We start from the raw sequence: 21,146 nt of genomic DNA, 5'->3' as shown, positions 1-21,146 counted from the left end.
TATTAGAGTAGTGTTTGCTTCTGGTATAACACACATTTGCCCATATATATCCAAATACCTTCAGATTTTGGTTTCATGCCAGAGATAGCGTGATTACTTTTTAATTATTAACTAGAACACTTACTATTTTGATGACCAATTATGTGAGAAACATATATGCAAAAATATAATGATCCAGTGACAATACCAATAAATAATTTGTATGTTGCCAGTTTGTGATACAAGATAAAACCACCTTAAATTGAACCTGATTTATAGTAACACCGAGGAGCTAAACAATTATTTTTATTTGAAATTAGAGCTTTGTAGAGCTTTAATAATTGGGTGGTAGTAATTTATGTACTTTTTCCATCTGCAGTTGTGGAAGAACAGTGTGTACTTTTGGTTTGACCTACAAGCTTATCATCAGCTTTTCTACCAAGAAACAATTCACCCTTTTAAAGTATGCAAGCAAGCTCAAGTAAGTAGTAAATAATGTTGGTTCAATGTGAAGCACTAAGTACACAGAAATGAAAAGTTGTGTCCAGCCTCAAACAAGAGAAATCTGGGAGTGTGGGCAAAAAGGCAGCAGGTAAATTGTTGCCATTGAATTACTTTATTTAAATGTCAGCAGAATATTGTTTTATAATCTGATTTGTGGGTTCTCAGTTTTATCTATTTTATTTGGTATGCCTTATTTTCTCTTTGCTGCCGATTAATTGTTTTCCAACAAAGGACATCTTATCTTTTTTTCTAATTTATGCCTTTTTAGTTTGGTTGTGAGTAATTTAAAAGAGAACCCTGAGAGAGGACTTGTAATGAATCATTGAAGTGATTGGGAGCAGGGGCATTGACCAAAGATGTTCTCTGAGCTTCCTGCAGCAATCAGCTGTTGGAGATACTTAGGCTGTTGGCCTGTCTAAAGATGGGGAAAGAATGTTGACTGATTCCGTGTGGCATAGGCCTTGTGTCATCACCTGACCTTCTGTGCTACATGCTATGCAAGACAGATACTCAGAGTTGGAGGAAAGAACATCTTAAGACCTCTCCAAAGCAAAATAGAGGACGAAGAACAGAGGATTCTCTGCAAAGAGAAAGAGAGAGTAGCCATTTTTTGAGGGGAGAAGGAAAGGGAATAGAATTATGACTCAAGCTAACTTACCTTTTCAGTTTTTATTCTTAGGCTCTCCTAATCTTTTATGGAGAGAGGTCATCAAGCCTAGAAAACTGCTAATCACTTCTATATCTGTTGACCACTTAAGTCGTTCTTATAATCTGAAATAACCCCATTCCAGGGGACCTTTCCTCGAGCAATGCTGAGGAGATTAGCTTCGTCATATTGTTTATTATCTTATTCAGGACATCAGAGAGTACTGCCGGGTGTTTGCTGTTACCTCCACCACCCTGACTTTGGCATTAATAACTATGTTTTATAAATCAGCTGACAGAGCTTTGTACTTTTTACCATGAGAATTAGGGCTTCGGTTCCTACAGAACCCAGATCTGGCTCCATGAAATCATGAAACTGTATCTCTAATTTGCCAGTACCATTTTCTGAGACCACACAGTTGGCTCTTCTGCTTGTTAATCCTTTACCTGTAATTCTCTACTTATCCTTCTTTCCCTAACCTATTGTCTCTGACTGCTAAAGTGCCACCATTATTTTTATTATGTTTTCACCACTGCAAGGCTTACTCCTCTAAAAATCTTCAGCAGCTCACTCAGTTAAGTAGGTTTTTTTGTTGCTGTTGTAATCACAATACTTCCATACACTTGTAAAAGTGGAAATTCTGTTTGAGCTTGGCAGATGTTAATTCTTTGTAATGGTATTCAACTAGCTATAAATGATTGTGAAACAGGATACACTCACGTTTTGGTTACTCTGAGATATTCTGTTTTGGGGTTATCGAGGCCTATAAGCTTTTTATCCTTCCCTAGCTTCTCTTTTGAAGAGTCAAAACAGTATGGGGGGAGGGGAGTGATGGAGACATTGGTTTTAGTTTAACTGGGGGAAATAAAAAGAGCAAATCATGTAATCTTTTTGACTTGCTTGCTTTTTGCATCCGTGGTTATTTTATTTTTTGGTTAGTGGAGCAATTGTCTAAATTGGTTTAGGTTTTAATTATCCAAGATTTCTGCCTCCAGATATAAGAATTGCTTCTAATACCATGATCCTATAGATTTGTTTCACAATATGAAATACCATTGGTTTCTTTATAATAGAAATGCTGTATAACTTCCTTCAAGGGTACACGTACAATACAGATCTTTGGATTGATCAAGCCAATGGCAGAATATAATCAGCTGGCACTGTGTTAAAGTTGCCATTAACTTGATTTTTATTTTGTTTTTATACATCTGATGAGCTGCGTGGTAGGAGACCAAGAGTTGATTACAAAAGACTTACATGCTTTTCTGTATGGTGATCGACACATTACATACGTTGAAGTTTTACTGCCTCAAGAAGTATTGCAGAAATATCTGTAGGCAGAGTAGATGGGAGGTCAGTGATAGTGATTTAGCATGACTAACTGTGGTCCAAGAGTTTGAATGACAGTCTTGGGCACATCCTGAAGGTTTCATTGCACAGCTTCCAGATAGAATCGTTCAGTTAGAAACCAAATGAAATGGTCTTGGCAAGGAGGAAGAGAAACACCACCAGAGTGCAGAGATACAGTCTTTGATCCTCGCAACAACTTGCCAGTGGACCATCTATCACTGCCAAGATTTGGAACCAGGATTTCTGCCGATAGTCCTACTGTTTTTTTAACATTACATACTTGCTTCAGTGATAGACCATTACAATAGAATGAAGTGGATCTGGGTACCACAGTCTTTTGTAAGTTCTTCCATCTTTGTAGAAATCTTTCAAACTGTATCCCAACAAAAACTACACATTTAGAATTTACCACTCTCCAAAGCATATACATTGAGATTTTTTAAAAATTAGTAAATGTATTATACATGCATAAGTATTATACATGTTTACACATATGTATACACAAACATGTTCAAAATAAAAAATCAGTGGGAAGGAGGAAGAGAGAAAAAAAGAGTATAAATTAGAGCCTAGGAGAAAAATTATGTGGAGAATGTAGGAATTAATGAGTAGAGAGGGTAGATAAGAATGAAATGGAAGTGAGGAATAAGAGGATTACTAGGTAAATCCACAGCACTTTTACCACAGAGTGCTATTTAATATAAAGATATTCTTGCAGCAGTGTGAGATTTTTGCCTTATTGAATTGAACATCAGGGTAACACATTTTTTAATTGAAGTATAGTTTATTTACAATGTTTCGGGTGTACAGCAAAGTGATTCAGAATATATATATATTAATTTTGTTTTATACCCAGTAAGTAGTCTTAACTATTTTTTTTATTACCATCAATGCTGTGTAGATTTATTTATTTATTTATTTATTTAACATCTTTATTGGAGTATAACTGCCTTACAGTGGTGTGTTAGTTTTTGCTTTATAACAAAGTGAATCAGCTATACATATCACGCACAAATTTCTTGCTTACCATTGGTTTTTGCATCACATTCCTTCCTTTGGGTTTGATTTCTGAAGAATAGCTTTTAGTAGGTTTTTCATTAGGATTTACTAGTGGTAAAAATCAGATTTTTTTGTCTGAAAATGTGTATTTTATTCTCTCATTGATCATTCAGTTGAATATAGAACTCTAGGTGGACAATTTTCTCTCAGCACTTTGCAGATATTATTCTACTGTCTTCTGGTTTCCATTGCTATTGTTGAAGAGTCTGCTGTTACTCCCTTGAGGGAGGATGTTTTTTCTCATTCCTTTTACAATCTTCCCTTTGACTTTGGGGTTCTGTATGTCACCTCAATGTGTTTACTACAATTATCTTTCTTGGGTCTAAGTTGCTTCTAGAATCTGAGGAGTCATGTCTTTCATCAATTCTGGAAAATTCTCAGCCATTAGTTCTTTCAGTCTTTCTACTTCTCTTTTCTGGATTCTCTGGTCAATGTTGGTGCTTTTCAGTCTATCCCATATCTCTCTTAATCTCTCAAGTTTCTCCATCTTGTAATATCTGTGTTATATGTTTTAAAACTGAACAAGATCAGTTTGTTTGATCTGTTTTCCAGTTCATATTTTGTTTCTTCAGCAGATTTCAATCTGCTGTTTAACACATCCATTGAGTTAAATCATTTAAGGAATTACTTTTTTTTATTATTAGACATTCTACTTGTGTTTTTAAAATCTTCTTGGTGATTTATCTTTTTGTCTTATTTTTCTTCATGTTTTTAGTTCTCCTTTTATGTCTCTAAGCATTTTAAACATATTTTATAGTCTGTAGCTGTGTTAGGTATCTATTCCTACACAAGGGTATTATCATAACTTTGTAGCTTAAACAACACACCTTTATTACCTCACAGTTTATATGGATAAGGAGTCTGGGCACAGCTTTGCTGGGTCCTCCACAAGGCTGTAAATCAGGATATTGACCAGGACTGGTTTCTCATCTGGGTCTCACCTGGAAAACAGTCTGCTTCAGTGCTCACCTGGTTGTTAGCAGCATTCAGTTCCTTGCAGGCCACCAGAATAAGAACTCATTTTTTGTTAGCTGTCAGCTAGCAGCCACTTCGGCTCTCTGCCATGTGGCCCTCTCCACATGGTAGCTCACAACATGGCAGCTTGCTTCTCCAAAACCAGCAAGGGAGGGAGTTTCTTAGTAAGACTGGCATTACCATCTTATGTAACATAATCATGTACACGTAGTCACATAAATCTCATCACTGTTGCTGTATTCTGTTGGTTAGAAGCAAGCCATACGTTATGCCCACACTTAGAGGGAGAAGGTTATGAAAGGGAATGAACACTAGGAGACACTGTTCATGGGTGCCACCCTAGAGTCTGGCTGCTACAATATCCAATAATTCCATGATTTGTAGTTCTTGGGAGAACTAATTCTGCTATTTATTATTTCTGCTGACATGGTGGATTCTTTCCTTGTGTGTTTTGTAATTTTGACTTATGAGCTCTTATAGTGAAGTTTTTATCTGTGGTGCTTCTGTTAGGCACATTTTTAATGCTAATTTGTCATCTTGGGGTTTCCTCATTTGCCAAGTGTAATCTTGAAAAACACACCCAAATGATGGTAAACTCATGATAGTGCATCCTCAGGAGATATTTTTCTTTTACATAGAGTATAAGCCAAGACAAGCAAGCTTCTTTTTTGTTTCCTAGGTTTGGTAGGTGTATATATGTACATTTTTTCCCACTCTATGTTTCACTTTGTGTGTACCCCTTCAAGGACCATGGTGTACGTATGGGTCTCAGTGTTACATTTTCACTTTGTGAGGGTCCAAGGCCTTATCTCCTGTACCCTGTGGCTCTTATAATCCACATCCTTGATTCACCCCATGGTAGTGTCATCATCAGCTCATGCTTAGCACCCTGGTTTTCAGTACACTCCTTAATTTTTACCCATGGTAATTTTCCTTACTACCACAGCTATGCATTTAAAAGGATATTAGTTATACTTTATCCAGTACTTCTAGGCAGTTTATAGAGAAAAAGGTTCAAGTAATCTAGCCTGCCAACGTACCAAAAAAGGGTGTCTCTGCAAGAAGCAGTCATATATTTTCTAATTTAATACCCATAGTAAGAATGGGAGGTATTTTTATCCTATTTTTTATAGATAAAAAAGAATCTAGATCTCTGAAATGTTAACTTTGCCAAGGTTTCGTAGCTGAGAACAAACTTAAGCTCAAACTTGAGGTGCAAAACCTACTTCAGTGCTGTACTTTGCCTTCTCTGCTCTACATATAAAAGTTCATCACGTCTACCTCAGAGGACTTTGTAAAGTCTGCATAAGATAATGTAGGTGGAAATATTTTGTAGTTTAATGTAGGGCCCTCTATGAAATAAGTAGGTATTACTATTATTAGAGTCCATACTTAAGGTTCTATCAATTGCCTGGTTAATGGAGAAAGAAGATAGGAATTTGAAGAAAATAGGATAGAAGAACAGCAACTCCTAAACCAACAGCTATTCATTCAACCAATACTATAACTTATTCTGAGATTAAAAATACCACTTAAATCAAAATATGCTTCATATAATTACAACCTTTTAAGCTATATTTTATAATATTTTGTTACTCACTTCTTAATTAACATTCACAGAGAGCCTGGTATGTGCCAAGTAATGTTCTGTGAATGCAAAGATAATTAGGAGAAAGTTCTTGGCTTAAAGAGCTCACTTTCTAGTGGGGGAGAGAGAGAATTATGGAGGTACTTCAGTCACATTTAAAATAAAACCAGATAATAGCATCTTAACTGGAAATTAAATAAGTTCTTCCTTTACTGGCAGATAAAAGTTGGTTATCGTTTTTTTTTTTTTTAAATCAACTTCTTTTCAAATACCTGTAGAAGGGAGAGATCTATTTCCTTTTTTTTTTTTTTTTCCATTTTTTGAGCCAAAAACTTTTCTCCTTTGGTCTTATTCCTGCTCTGTGAAGCAATACAAAATAAATCTCTGTCTTCTGGGTGACAACTCTTCAAACAAAAATATTATACCGTCCAGTTTTATTCATCTCAACAACTTTAGACTAAATCTCAAATCTTTTACATTTGAGATTTAGGTCTTTAATCTTAGCTAGATGAAATCTTGACATTTGGAAGTCCCATTCCTGACATCTCCACCCAGTAATTTGACAGCTTGTAAATATTCTGACCTAATGCTCTAGTGAGCGACTCCTGTGCATCTATATCCCTACAAAGAAATCAGTTGATGGGTCCCATGGCAAATAAGTCAGTGTAAGTGATTACCCCTATTTGCCCAGGATCTCTAAGGGTTTACTCTATTTTTTTTTTGGAATTTTATTTTATTTTATTTTATTTATACAGCAGGTTCTTATTACTTATCTATTTTATACATATTAGTGTATATACGTCAATCCCAATCTCCCAATTCATCCCACCACCAACTGCCCCCCCCCCCGCCCCGCTTTCCCCGCTTGGTGTCCATACGTTTGTTCTCTACATCAGTGTCTCTATTTCTGCCTTGCAAACGGGTTCATCTGTACCGTTTTTCTAGATTCCACATATATGTGTTAATATACGATACCTGTTTTTCTCTTTCGGATTTACTTCACTCTGTATGACAGTCTGTGTCCGTCCATGTCTCTACAAATGACCCAATTTCATTCCTTTTTATGGCTGAGTGATGTTCCATTGTATATGTATATACCACATCTTCTTTATCCATTCGTCTGTCAATGGGCATTTAGGTTGCTTCCATGACCTGGCTATTGTAAATAGTGCTGCAATGAACATTGTGGTACATGTCTCTTTTTGAATTACAGTTTTCTCAGGGTATATGCCCAGTAGTGGGATTGCTGGGTCATATGGTAGTTCTATTTTTAGTTTTCTTTTTTTTTAAATTTATTTATTTATTTAAATAGCGGTATGTGTATGTGTATTTAGCATTGTCAGCTATTCTCTTCTAGAATTTCACTTATTTATTTATTTATTTATTTATTTATTTATTTTTGGCTGCGCTGGGTCTTCGTTTCTGTGCGAGGGCTTTCTCCAGCTGCAGCAAGCGGGGGCCACTCCTCATCGCGGTGCGCAGGCCACAGCCTATCTTGTTACGGAGCACAGACTCCAGACGCGCAGGCTCAGTAGCTGTGGCACACGGACTTAGCCGCTCCGTGGCATGTGGGATCTTCCCAGACCAGGGCTCGAACCCGTGTCCCCTGCACTGGCAGGCAGACTCTCAACCACTGCGCCACCAGAGAAGCCCTATTTTTAGTTTTTTAAGGAACCTCCATACTGTTCTCCATAGTGGCTGTATCAATTTACATTCCCACCAACACTGCAAGAGGGTTCCCTTTTCTCCACACCCTCTCCAGCATTTGTTGTTTGTAGATTTTCTGATGATGCCCATTCTAACTGGTGTGAGGTGATACCTCATTGTAGTTTTGATTTACATTTCTCTAATAATTAGTGATGTTGAGCAGCTTTTCATGTGCCTCATGGTCATCTGTATGTCTTCTTTGGAGAGATGACTATTTAGGTCTTCTGCCCATTTTGTGACTGTGTTGTTTGCTTTTTAATATTGAGCTGCATGAGCTGTTTATGTATATCAGGCATTAATCCTTTGTCTGTTGATTCGTTTGGAAATATTTTCTCCCGTTCTGAGGGTTGTCTTTTTGTCTTGTTTAGAGTTTCCTTTGCTGTGCAAAAGCTTTTAAGTTTCATTAGGTCCCATTTGTTTATTTTTGTTTTTATTTCCATTACTCTGGGAGGTGGGTCAAAAAAGATCTTGCTGTGATTTATGTCAAAGAGTGTTTTCCTCTAAGAGTTTTATAGTGTCTGGTCTTACATTTAGGGCTTTAATCCACTTTGAGTTTATTTTTGTGTATGGTGTTGGGGAGTGTTCTAATTTCATTCTTTTACATGTAGCTGTCCAGTTTTCCCAGCACCACTTATTGAAGAGACTGTCTTTTCTCCCTTGTATATTCTTGCCTCCTTTGTCATAGATTAGTTGACCGTAGGTGCGTGAGTTTATCTCTGGGCTTTCTATCCTGTTCCATTGATTTATATTTCTGTTTTTGGGCCAGTACCATATTGTCTTGATTACTGTAGCTTTGTAGTATAGTCTGAAGTCAGGGAGTCTGACTCCTCCAGCTCCGTTTTTCTCCCTCAAGATTGCTTTGGCTCTTCGGGGTCATTTGTGTCTCCATACAAATTTTAAGATTTTTTTGTTCTAGTTCTATAAAACATGCCATTGGTAATTTGATAGGGATTGCATTGAATCTGTAGATTGCTTTGGGTAGTATAGTCATTTTCACAATATTGATTCTTCCAATCCAAAAACATGGTATATCTCTCCATCTGTTTGTGTCATCTTTGATTTCTTTCATCAGTATCTTATAGTCTTCTGAGTCTTTCACCTCCTTAGTTAGGCTTATTCCTAGGTATTTTATTCTTTTTGTTGCAATGGTGGATGGGATTGTTTCCTTAATTTCTCTTTCTGTTAGTGTATAGGAATGCAAGAGATTTCTGTGCATTAATTTTGTATCCTGCAACTTTACCAAATTCATCGATTAGCTCTAGTAGTTTTCTGGTGGCATCTTTAGGATTCTCTATGTGTAGTACCATGTCTTCTGCAAACAGTGACAGTTTTACTTCTTTTCCAATTTGTATTCCTTTTATTTCTTTTTCCTCTCTGATTGCTGTGGCTAGGACTTCCACATCCTTGTCTTGTTCCTGATCTTAGAGGAAATGCTTTCAGTTTTTCACCACTGAGAATGGTGTTTGCTGTGGGTTTGTTGTATATGGCCTTTATCATGTTGAGGTAGGTTCCCTCTATGCCCACTTTCTGGAGAGTTTTTATCTTAAATTGGTGTTGAATTTTGTCAAAAGCTTTTTCTGCTTCTATTGAGATGATCATATGGTTTTTATTCTTCAATTTGTTAATATGAGGTATCACATGGATTGCTTTGCATATATTGAAGAATCCTTGAATTCCTGGGATAAACCCCACTTGGTCATGGTGTATGATCCTTTTAATGTGTTGTTGGATTCTGTTTGCTAGTATTTTGTTGAGGATTTTTACATCTATATTCATCAGTGATATTGGTCTGTAATTTTCTTTCTTTGTATTATCTTTGTCTGGTTTTGGTATCAGGGTGATGGTGGCCTCATAGAATGAGTTTGGGAGTGTTCCTTCCTCTGCAATTTTTTGGAAGAGTTTGAGAAGGATGGGTGTTAGCTGTTCTCTAAATGTTTGATAGAATTCACCTGTGAAGCCATCTGGTCCTGGACTTTTGTTTGTTGGAAGATTTTTAGTCACAGTTTCAACTTCATTACTTGTGATTGGTCTGTTCATATTTTCTATTTCTTCCTGGTTCAGTCTTGGAAGGTTATACCTTTCTAAGAATCTGTCCATTTCTTCCAGGTTGTCCATTTTATTGGCATAGAGTTGCTTGTAGTAGTCTCTTAGGATGCTTTGTATTTCTGCAGTGTCTGTTGTAACTTCTCCTTTTTCATTTCTAATTTTATTGATTTGAGTCCTCTCCCTCTTTTTCTTGATGAGTCTGGCTAATGGTTTATCAATTTTGTTTATCTTCTCAAAGAACCAGCTTTTAGTTTTATTGATCTTTGCTATTGTTTTCTTTGTTTCTTTTTCACTTATGTCTGCTCTGATCTTTATGATTTCTTTCCTTCTGCTAACTTTGGGTTTTGTTTGTTCTTCTTTCTCTAGTTCCTTTAGGTGTAAGGTTAGATTGTTTACTTGAGATTTTTCTTGTTTCTTGAGGTAGGCTTGTATAGCTATAAACTTCCCTCTTAGAACTGCTTTTGCTGCATCCCATAGGTTTTGGATCGTCGTGTTTTATTGTCATTTGTCTCTAGGTATTTCTTGATTTCATCTTTGATTTCTTCAGCGATCTCTTGGTTATTTAGTAACGTATTGTTTAGGCTCCATGTGTTTGTGTTTTTTATGTTTTTTTCCCTGTAATTTATTTCTAATCTCATAGCGTTATGTTCGGAATAGATGCTTGATATGATTTCAGTTTTCTTAAATTTAGTGAGGCTTGATAGGATTTACTCTTACATCTGCAAAATTTCACAAGAGAGAAAGGAAACTAAAAAACCAAGTCAATTAATGTCATCAGGCCTATACCATCTCTTGGTGTTTTTAGGAAGCTGTAAGTTGTGATATAATAATAATGTAGAATTCATTTATGTATTCATTCAACAATGTTTTATTGCTGTCCTTCTCAACCTCTCTGGCCCCAAATCATTTAAATTTTCCATTAGGTGATCTTAGGCACAGTGTGGATCCAAATGAAGTTCATTCCAAGTTGTGCCCTACCTCAGGGTTCTACAGTAATGTCGATGTATTTGGCCCCTTTGCTCCTGCTCCATTTTCTATTACTGTAGAAACAGGAAATAAACATAACCTGGGTAGCACTTAGACCAGCAGTTACGAGCACATTTGCCCTTGCCTAAAAATGTTGCAGTTATTTCCACAAACATTTATCAAACATCTAGTACATGAGGCTCTGATCCATGCTGGAAGCACTTTGAGAAACAAAGCACATACAGGTGCTACCACCTAAATACTATCAAAGTTCAAGAATATGCTCTTGGGCTTCCCTGGTGGCGCAGTGGTTGAGAATCTGCCTGCCAATGCAGGGGACACGGGTTCGAGCCCTGGTCTGGGAAGATCCCACATGCCATGGAGCGACTAGGCCCGTGAGCCACAATTGCTGAGCCTGCGCATCTGGAGCCTGTACTCCGCAACAAGAGAGGCCACGATAGTGAAATGCCCACGCATCGCGATGAAGAGTGGCCCCCACTTGCCGCAACTAGAGAGAGCCCTCGCACAGAAACGAAGACCCAACACAGCCATAAATAAATAAATTAATTTAATTAAATTAAATAAAAAAAAGAATATGCTCTTTTTTTTGCCTCCTTTTCCAGAGAGTCCTAGAAAGATTGAGAAAGAAGAGACCGTGTAGCTCTTTCTCTATGAAATTTGCATTGTCCTGACAATGTTTTCCAATGAAGTCTGAGCTAATTTTAGGTAACCAAAACTTTGGGTGTTAACCACAAATTCCTTTGAAAAAATTTTATGGCATAAGAGGGGCAGTGTTGAAGATTTTTTTGATAATCAGCTTAGCTTTTTCTTTGCTTGCTGTCATCCATTATGTTAATTGTTTAGCTCCTCTCTTTACTTGGCATTTACAGGACTTAAATACTTCAGGGTGGTCCTGACATTTTCATTAAAGTGGTATGAGCTAAATGCTCCTTCTCTAGGCTGATGATGTATTTTCAGGTGCACTAACAGACATCATTATTTCTTCATACAGCAGTAGTATTAAGAATCAAGCTGAGTTTCCTAAAAGATGAATGGGCATGGGTGAGGGGTCAGGTTGGGGTGATGATTAAATGTGGAAAATCATGTACCTCTTTATAGCTTAATGGTAAATTTCAGAATCTTCATAATTAGGTTGTTTCTGAGTATCAGGCCTGTTATTATTCAGGCTTTGTTACATTATTTGTTTTTGTTACCAGAGAGATGGTGTCTCAAGTACCAATCGGGCTTGGACTGTCGAACACTATGAATCACTGAGCACAGAATCCACAGGGTTCTTGTCCTGCATCCCATTTTGTGGCACTTGCTGGTGAACTGGACTAAGGAAGAACACATGTAGCAGCCAGCTCTCTGGCTTACAGTTATTCATTCGTTTTCCCTGTTCCTGATGTTCATACCAGCTACCCATGTTCAATCCTAAGATTTTGAATATTATAGGATTCTGGACCAAAAGAGATCCTTTTTTAATCCTTTTGTTTCCAGAAAAATCAACACCTGAACTTCTCTAAACCATAATTATCATTATACCTGACCTTTATTTAATGTTTACTATCTGTCAGGTTCTGTGGAAATCACTTTACATGGATAATTTTTTTTAATTCTTGACAGTTCTAAGAGGTAGATATTGGTGTCCTCTCCATTTTACAGATTAGGAAACTGAGACTTAGAGAAGTTGAGTAATTACCTAAGGCAATACTTTCCATTTAGCAATTAGCGAACTTGGAATTAGAACCAAGTATTCTGACTGCAGACTCTGTAGTCTTAACTTCTAAGTCATTGCTTTCTGATTAATTGTCTCTAGAAAAAAAGGAGTATCTGTTTATCACCTTGTTTAATTTTTCACTTTGGTATCTTAAAATATCTTTATGAACATTGAATATCAAATTTCACCCTTAATAGTTTCCCCCACTGGACTATAAGTTCCAAGAAGACAGTCTGCTTTGTTTACCTCATATATTCAGAACTGGAGCTGGCACATAAAAAGTGTTGTAATATTTTTTGAATGACTGAATGAACTCATTGGCATGCTTATATTCTTAGCAACATATTGTAAGCCTAATTATAGATAATAATTGATTATTTATAAATGACTGCCAGCTGGGTGCTTTTAATTGTTAAAAAAATTTTAAATAAAATAGCTTCATGAGCCCCCATATACCATCACCCAGCTTCAACAATGATCAAAATTCTGTCTTTCCAGACATACTGTGTTTATAGTCCAAGATTGCTCTTAGTAAGGAGCCCTTTACAAGCTTCACTGGAGCAACAGTGAAATCTCCCTGTCTCCTCCCACCTCACTCAAGGAACTTTAAAAGTAAGGTTGTTTTCTGAAACTTAAACTATGAAATCAGTGTGTAATAATTCAGAATGGATATGAGCAGTTGTCTAGAGACAGAATGGCTTCACAGGCCTCAAGACTTCTAATGAACATGCCAGTACATCTAAAAAAAAGAGTGTTCCGGGCAAGAAGAGGCATTGATCAGCAGCAGCATCCAGAAAGAGAGGTGTTACAGAGGCAGTCCTTGACCATGCCCTTGAAGCGCTATCCTCAGCCAGCTGCTCCTGTGAGCAGCTGGGCAGCCTGATAGATCCGGAAGGAAAGAACATTCATAGGATCATAGTTAACTTCCCTTATTTTGACTCCAAGCAACCTGCTACATTTGAGCTTGCTTTCCAAGGTGCCATGCTGGTGAATGTAAATATCCCATCTGTTTGGTGGTTGATTTTCTCATTGTAAAGTAATTCTTCAACGCCCTGGTTTTAGTATCAATTTCTTGTGCTTTGTTGGCCTGGGTTAGCTTCTCTGTGAGGCAGGTTTTTTAGGCCCAAAATGTTAATATAGTCATGCTTTTCTTACTGAATTATTCTTTGTTCACTGATTTTCAAGGAATTATTTTTATTAGAGGTTAAATAATTCCATTAGTTTAAATATATATTTTGCTTTGGTCTGTTAAAATGTTTTTTAAATTGAATCCAAAAATTATAAAAATAAAATCCTTGTTTTTTGCTTAGGTTGCCTAAACTGCTTAATAATAACTCTTTTTTTAAAAAACTTTATTCCATCATATACTGAGTTGATTTTGCTTAAAATACCTTAAGCAATGGCCCGAGTCAGTCTTAAGCCTAGTCTGTTTTGTCCCTTCAGTTTGTGGTTTGTTTTTGGCTTTACTTAACATGTTGTTTTCCCTTTTGATTTTTCATTCTGTCCAAAATGATTCAAGTTTGTTTTACTCTTTTATCCTATTGGCATTTTCTTAGGTTCTCTTTTGCACTGAATTCTGCTTAGCAGAATCTGAGTAATGGCCAGAAATTCTCTGTTTGATTGTCATCACATTATCTTTTTTGTGCAACTCCATCTTGTGTTGATCTCTGCAGTAGTTTGCCTCTCAGTATCAGGATGTTGCAATCTCTAGAGCCCATCTTTAAGATTCCTACTTGAAAAACCCCAAGGTCCTTCACATGAAAATCCATTTGTGGAAAGCTCCATCTGTAATTTATTCCCTCTCGGCATAGCTCCTCAGTAAAGTTTTTGAGTTCCTTGTGGGGTATGAGAGGTCGTTAAAAATCATCATTTTTTCCTCCTTTTGCAGAAAAAAACAACAACATTGGATTGCTTGAACTTGCTCATTATTTTTCTTCTTCCTCATATGAACTCAGATAATGATGTTCTATGTCTGCTAGAGCTGTGAAGTTATGAAAACAGACTTCTCTTTTTGCTGAAGTAAATATTTTGTGATTTCTGAAAGTATCCCATATCAGGGCATTTACATTCCTTTTGTAAACTCCTCTAGGGACTCTTTGCCTTAGCTTTTTGGAGCACAGTTTCATTTCATTTTTTTATATGAACTCCAAGGATGGAATTATTGAGCTCAGTTGAGAAGATCCCACGTTACTTGCTATTTGCCTTCAAGTACAGTAATATGTTTTTGTTGTTGTTGTTACAGCGTAGTGGACATCTGCTCTGCTGTGTTCAGGATTATCTGTGAAGTGATTTTGGTCTCTTTGGGGTCCAGACACTGCATCAAGATCCATTAGTACCAGTTAGTTTTATTTCTCATGATGCTTTAATGTTTCTCCTTCGTAGCTTCTCCTTATACTTTCTCATGAGAACAAGTTAACAAGCTTTTCCCAACTAAACTCTTACTTCTTCTGGTTTCCTAATCCGACTGAAGTTAAATTTAACATTTGAAGTTTAACTTTGCCCTTTTCCAAATAAAGACTATTCAGGATGTAAACAAACAATTTTAAAGAAAAACTTACTTGCCCTGCTCCTGTAGTTTGACTTTAACTATTAAAAAGAACTTTACTGTAGCCGTATTTTTAAAAATGGATGCCAGTTAAACAGTATTGAAGTAAACTGTGTTATAAACTGGCATATTCTGGCCCGAATTAGTTTATTCTGGTATGTGGCTTTGCCTCCAGTGAGTATATGAATTAGTTGGTGTCATTTGCTTTTTTCCTACTTTATTTCTCTTTCTTTGGTAATCATGATAGGAAAAGAGAATTATCTTTGCCTTATACTCAGTGGTATGATGATAAATGTTTAATAACCACCTCTCTGGGCGGTAGATAAACAGCCCTGATTTGTAGCTTTTGCTGATCTCTGGGTGTAAATACTCTCACCGTGGACGATTACAAGCTGCCAACGTGGCGTTACTGAGCACAGAGTTGAGAGGAGAGGCGCAGCAGCCCACCATTATACAGTATTTCCACCAGACAGATAGAATAGAGGTAAATAACCTCAAGAGCATGGGCAGTCATAAAACAGTAAAATCATTAGGATGTAATCGGTTTTGAGTATTCATCATCTTTGTTTTTGATATAATTTGCTTAATTGTAAGTTTATATAATTTTTGATAGTGACTGAATTTAACAACCCACTCACCAAGTTCCTGAAAATTCGTGAATTAGCTCTTGTAAGCTGGCTTCAGTTTACAGTGGAGGAAGAGATAATGACAAGGGTAAAGGATCAGTCTGATCCTCTCAATCTTATATTTCTCTAATGTTATCGCTGGAGATCCTGACCCTCCACCTTCAAATTTTTCCTCTACCCTTTAGAGACTGCCAATGAACTCCTCGCTTGTACCTACCAAAGAAAGCATATTATCTTTGCTCCAGAATCTCCAGAGCCTGCACAGTTTGTTTAGTATAAACTGAAAATAAAAGGAGTTTAAGAAAAATCTTTGTATATTTCAGTAGCCAAAGTTGTTTTCGTCTTTTATCTTTCGAGTGTATGAAATAGTGTCATGGGTTTTATGGGATATTTCTTCTTCTCAGGGGCCAGCGAGGTCTTTGTTGATACTACCCTGTCAGTCCATCTGGCAGGACCCTAATGCTACCTCCCAATAAGTAGAAGGAAATGGCAACAGCAGACAGCTTTATATTTCCTCTACGCTCTTGGTGGGCATGTTGGACAGTTACTAGAAGATGGTGAAAGATACATATCTTTGTGTAGCCTTACATGATTAGAGTTACTTCTTTTACTATTGCAGTGGAGTAATGGGTCTAAGAAAAAAGGATTTGCTAAAGACACCAAATGCTGAAGCATGATTGTTTTCTCCTAATCTCTGGAATACTTTAATAAGTTATTTTGAAAATCTTCTTTTTAAATGTCCCCAGTTTTATTAACCTGGTGATATGCTCTGCTAGTTGTCCTGTAATCCGGTATTAAGATCTCACAGCATATAGGTTTTTACACATCTCGTACCTAGTTTACTGAGGGACTCATTTTACGTCATACAGTTCTGCAGTTGGCCTGGAGGTGACAGCAGAACATCATGCAATCAGTGTTACCAGGCAATCATAGAAAGATACATACACATGATCATTAAAATAAATACATCAAGACAAATTATGTGAAACTGTTCCATTAACATAACTAACAGCTGAAATGTAACATAGCAGATCAACACATGTGCTACAGCATTTGGTGTTATTCTTGACTTTGCCTTTTAAGGCTACACAGAAATTGTTCTTATTTTCGTTGGAACACAGATGAGTATCAAGCTGCAGCTCATCAAATGGCCCCTACTTATGGAAAAGATGCTTTCCCAAAGACTGTGCTCACCTTTGGCACAGCGAAAGTACTTCGTTGGGTGCTTCTACAGCATGATAATTGGAATCTAACCCCATAGCTGGCATCATTTAGTCCTTGGTACAAAGAGAAACCCAAATAGCACAGAAAGTTTTGGAGGCTATTTCATTATTTTTTTGCTTTTTACACTGTTAAAAACAAGAATAAACTCAATAAACCCCAAATTCTCCTTCCTCAGGTATGTTCCTCTAGACTTTATGATGCAGTAAGAAAACATCAATACATTTCAGGGTCTATGAAAATCAATAAAATGTCGGAAAGCCAAGCCTGGAATGCATTATGATATATTTGAAAGGAGATTGGTATCCACTTTCATCCAAGAATATGCTCATCACATACACTTTCAAAGTGAATTTGAAAGCTATTAAGTGGCAATGCTGAAACCTTGCATGGAAAGTATCTTAGCATTGGAAAAAATATAAATTGCAATGGGAAGTATCATATTTTAATTTGAGCCGTCTCCTATGTAGTGCAATACAGTTGTTGTGTTCAGGATATTAGCTCTAAGTAATGAATCATCTGAGATTTCCTTGAAAGGCAAGCAGACACATTTTTGTATTTTTTCCTATAATTCCAACAAGGTCATGTGTATTAAAAATAATTTAAATTAAATATTGTTTGTCATCTTACTGTCCTTTAGAAGGCAAATGTTTATCAAAATCTCTCTCTCTCTCTCTGTCTTCATTTCTCCCAGTTTGTTTCTCCATTCCACTTTCCAGTTCCATTCTTCCTCCTGTCTCCAAGGTATCTATCCTACACCTTTTTTTCTTCATAGTCTTGAGAGTTTAGCTAAACAAGAAAATTAACTCCCAGCATTTCAAGACTGTAAGAGATGTTTCAGGGGGAGGCATGGCTTTTTATTTGCATATCTGATACAGATGCCAAGAAAGTGAGTCACAGGCACAGGTATAGAGCAGGGCCGGGCAAGCCGCCCATCGTGCATTTCCTGCTTACATAACCTTTGAGTGTCTCCAGGAGAGATGGGGTTTAGAGAGAGCCATGCTGAGTGCAGTGCCAGGCAGTCTGATCACAGACAGGCTTGTATCCCTTCTCAGAAGCTTCCCTGCTGGGTTGTTAAAGAATCATAGGTTAATGTTTAAACTGGAATCATGTCGGCCACAGCTGTTTGTGAGTGAATCTCCACTTTAATGTGAATCTGAGTAGCTGACTAGGATATGAAGGGAGCATTGTCCCCTCCAACATTAGCTACATTGTTATTTAGTCAGTGGCTGAAAAGGAAGAACTGGGTGGCCAATAAGAAAGCAAATGATGCAGGATACTTAAATGATGTTTCTAACCTGTGATTAGACTATATTACTTAGCTATAATAAAGCATAATCTTTATGTTTCATTATAAGGTCAATTTACATCAACGTACAAATGATTTTCACCATCTTTATATAGATCTTAAATGTGTTGTTTAGCTTTTTAATTTTGTTTCATATATATGATTACATCCCTTATGTTTGTTATATATAGTCAGTTGGTCAGTTATCCACTTAAAGATGATCTCTGGATTATTAGAATCACATATTAGAAAGACATTCTCAGATGTAATGGCAAAATTAAGTTGAATATACTATAATTTTACTGTGTGGCCTAATTAAGGATTGATAAATCAGTTTTCTCCTCCTTACCCCTGTAACCACCTTTGTCCCCACCCTCCTGGAGAGGGGAGGAAGAGGAAGAGACCAGAGACCAAGCCTCAAAGGAAGCCAATAAATGCGCACAACGTGGGCTTTCAAGACCCTTTCTAATGCTTCCAGTTCTGTGATTTTATAATAAAACTGGTAAAGAGTCAAGAAGGCGAGGGGAGTATATTACTCTTAAGGATTATGCTAGTTATCATAGCGGGGGTTGATATTTGAACAAAGAGAAGTTACTTAGGTGATAACAAACAATGTTCTGATAAACTGGCTTCGAGAAAGCAAAAAAAAAAAAAAAGTCGGAGGGCGAACAAATACCTACATTTAGGTACAATCAGAGAGAGGAAATATTTTAAAATTTCTTTTAAGATTTTGATTTAGAACATTTATTCTTAACAGGGAAGTCTGTGAAACTTCAATCCAAGTTCTAAATAAAATATTCCTGCTTTGGGATTTTTGGCTTTTGATATCAGGTATTCAATTCATATGATTTCAAATTAGACAAATGTGTGTTCCTTAGAAAGTAGTTCCTCTGCCTTTCTTTCCTTTATTTTTAGCTTTAAATATGTGTCGAGCACTTCCAGGTGTCTTGTTTTAGAGAAACTTTCATTTTGTCTAACTGGTGGCAGTTAAATATAGAGAGACCATATAATTTATCATCTAAACCAGGATTCTTTCAAAAATAAAGGGGGAAATATTAATAATTATGCCAGGATGGTAGGCTTAAACCAGAATGAAGTCACGTGGCTACCCTAATTGTAGCTCCTTGAGGTTATGGGATATGCAGTTAAATCATTTGTGGAAAAAAACAGACTCAGAGAAAAAGAGATCAGATTTGTGGTTACCAGAGGTGGGCGGTGTGGGGAGGGAAAATTGGATGAAGGTGGTCAAAAAGTACAAACTTCCAGTTACGAGATAAGTACGAGGGATGTAATGTACAACATGATGACTATAGTTAGCATTGCTATATGGTATATATGAAAGTTGAGAGTAGATCCTAATAGCTCTCATCACAAGGAAAAAATTCCTTGTCTTTTCTTTTTGTTTCTATATGAGATGACGGATGTTAACTTATTGTGGTAATTATTTCATGATGTATGTAAGTCAAATCATTATGCTGTACACCTTAAACTTTTACAGTGCTATATGTCAATTATATCTCAATAAAACTGGAACAAAAAAAAAAACTGGAACAAAATAGTCGAACAACAACAAAAAGTGTACATGGAGCCCTGTGACTTTATAGAGCACAGTAAGAGTGTGAGGTCAGGAAGTAGGGAGTAGCCTGGAAAGGGTCTGATCTAGCTTGGAGAGAAAACTGTGTTTTATTATGGTTTTTGTTGGGATGGAACTGCTGCCCCTTATTTCCTCCTCATATTTTTATATTTGTCAGTTTTTTCTTGTTTTATTGTAGAGAGTTAAATTCACAGGACTTGCATTTGAGGAAGAAGGAAAGTGAGGAAGAGTCAAAGACTGTGCTGTGAATCGTATGAAAACTGGAAAAGGAAAAGATAATGTGTTATATTACTGAGTCATTGAGTTGGAGGGTCCATAGGCTATCCATGTAGCTATAATAAGTAGGCAGCTAGAAGCAAAGATTTTCAGTTCAGGAAGGAAATCAGGTCTAAAGCTGTGTATATTTGTGTTTCTTCCACATATAGTTGATTGTTAAGTCTCTGAGAATGGATGAAGTCTTTAATTCATTCATTCATCCATTCATTCATTCTAAATGTATCATTATGCTAGATGCTAGGGATACAGTAATAAACAAAGTAGACCAAATCTGTCTTCATAGAGTTTATAGTCCAGTGGGAGAAACATACAAATACAGGGTCCTATGGGCACACATAAGAAAGATACCTAAGCCAGACTTCAGGAGTCAAGGAAGACTCAGTCCTTTAGGATGAATAGAAGCCCAGCAAAGGGGAAAAGAGGAGGAGGGTGGAGTATAGAGAGGGCATAGAGCACATACTGTGAAAGTCTTGTGAGAGAGTGCCTGGCATGTGTGTGAAACTGAAAGAGTATGAATTAAGAAGAAAATATAGTTGAACATAGAACTTTAATGAATGCCTTCCTTTAAGGGGAGGATATGGAGGAAGAGGAATCAACAAAGGAGCCTAAGAATGGAAATAGGCAGCGAATCAGGAGAAAGTGTTGAAGGCAGAAGAGAGAGTCAACAGTGTTAAAGCTGCGTAAGGGGACTTCCCTGGTGGTGCAGTGGTTAAGAATCCGCCTGCCAATGTAGGGGACATGGGCTCGAGCCCTGGTCCGGGAAGATCCCACATGCTTTGGAGCAACTAAGCCCATGCGCCACAACTACCGAGCCTGCGCTCTAGAGCCCGCGAGCCACAACTACTGAGCCCACGTGCTACAACTACTGAAACCCACACGCTCTAGGGCCCGTGTACCACAACTACTGAGCTCACGTACTGCAACTGCTGAAGCCCCATGCCTAGAGCCCGTGCTCCACAACAAGAGAAGCCACCGCAATGAGAAGCCCGTGCACCTCAACAAAGAGTAGCCCCTGCTCACCACAACTAGAGAAGGCCTGCACGCAGCAACGAAGAC

At 37.2% G+C, this 21,146-nt stretch overlaps 1 protein-coding gene across 2 annotated transcripts in view; it reads left to right on the top strand.

Moving 5' to 3' along the window:
• RGS22 (regulator of G protein signaling 22) overlaps positions 1-21,146 on the top strand; it is a 182,870-nt gene that overhangs the window by 91,688 nt on the left and 70,036 nt on the right. For both annotated transcript variants that reach the window (XM_082432682.1, XM_082432681.1), the window contains exon 14: positions 359-460. In XM_082432682.1, coding sequence (XP_082288808.1) covers positions 359-460 — 102 coding nt within the window. The remainder of the gene's footprint in view (positions 1-358; positions 461-21,146) is intronic.

This window comes from Balaenoptera physalus (genome assembly GCF_965194825.1).
Source record: "Balaenoptera physalus genome assembly, chromosome: 17".
Lineage (NCBI taxonomy): Eukaryota > Metazoa > Chordata > Mammalia > Artiodactyla > Balaenopteridae > Balaenoptera > Balaenoptera physalus.
The sequence above is the reverse complement of the archived record's forward strand: the minus strand, read 5'-3'. Positions and strand labels throughout refer to the sequence as shown.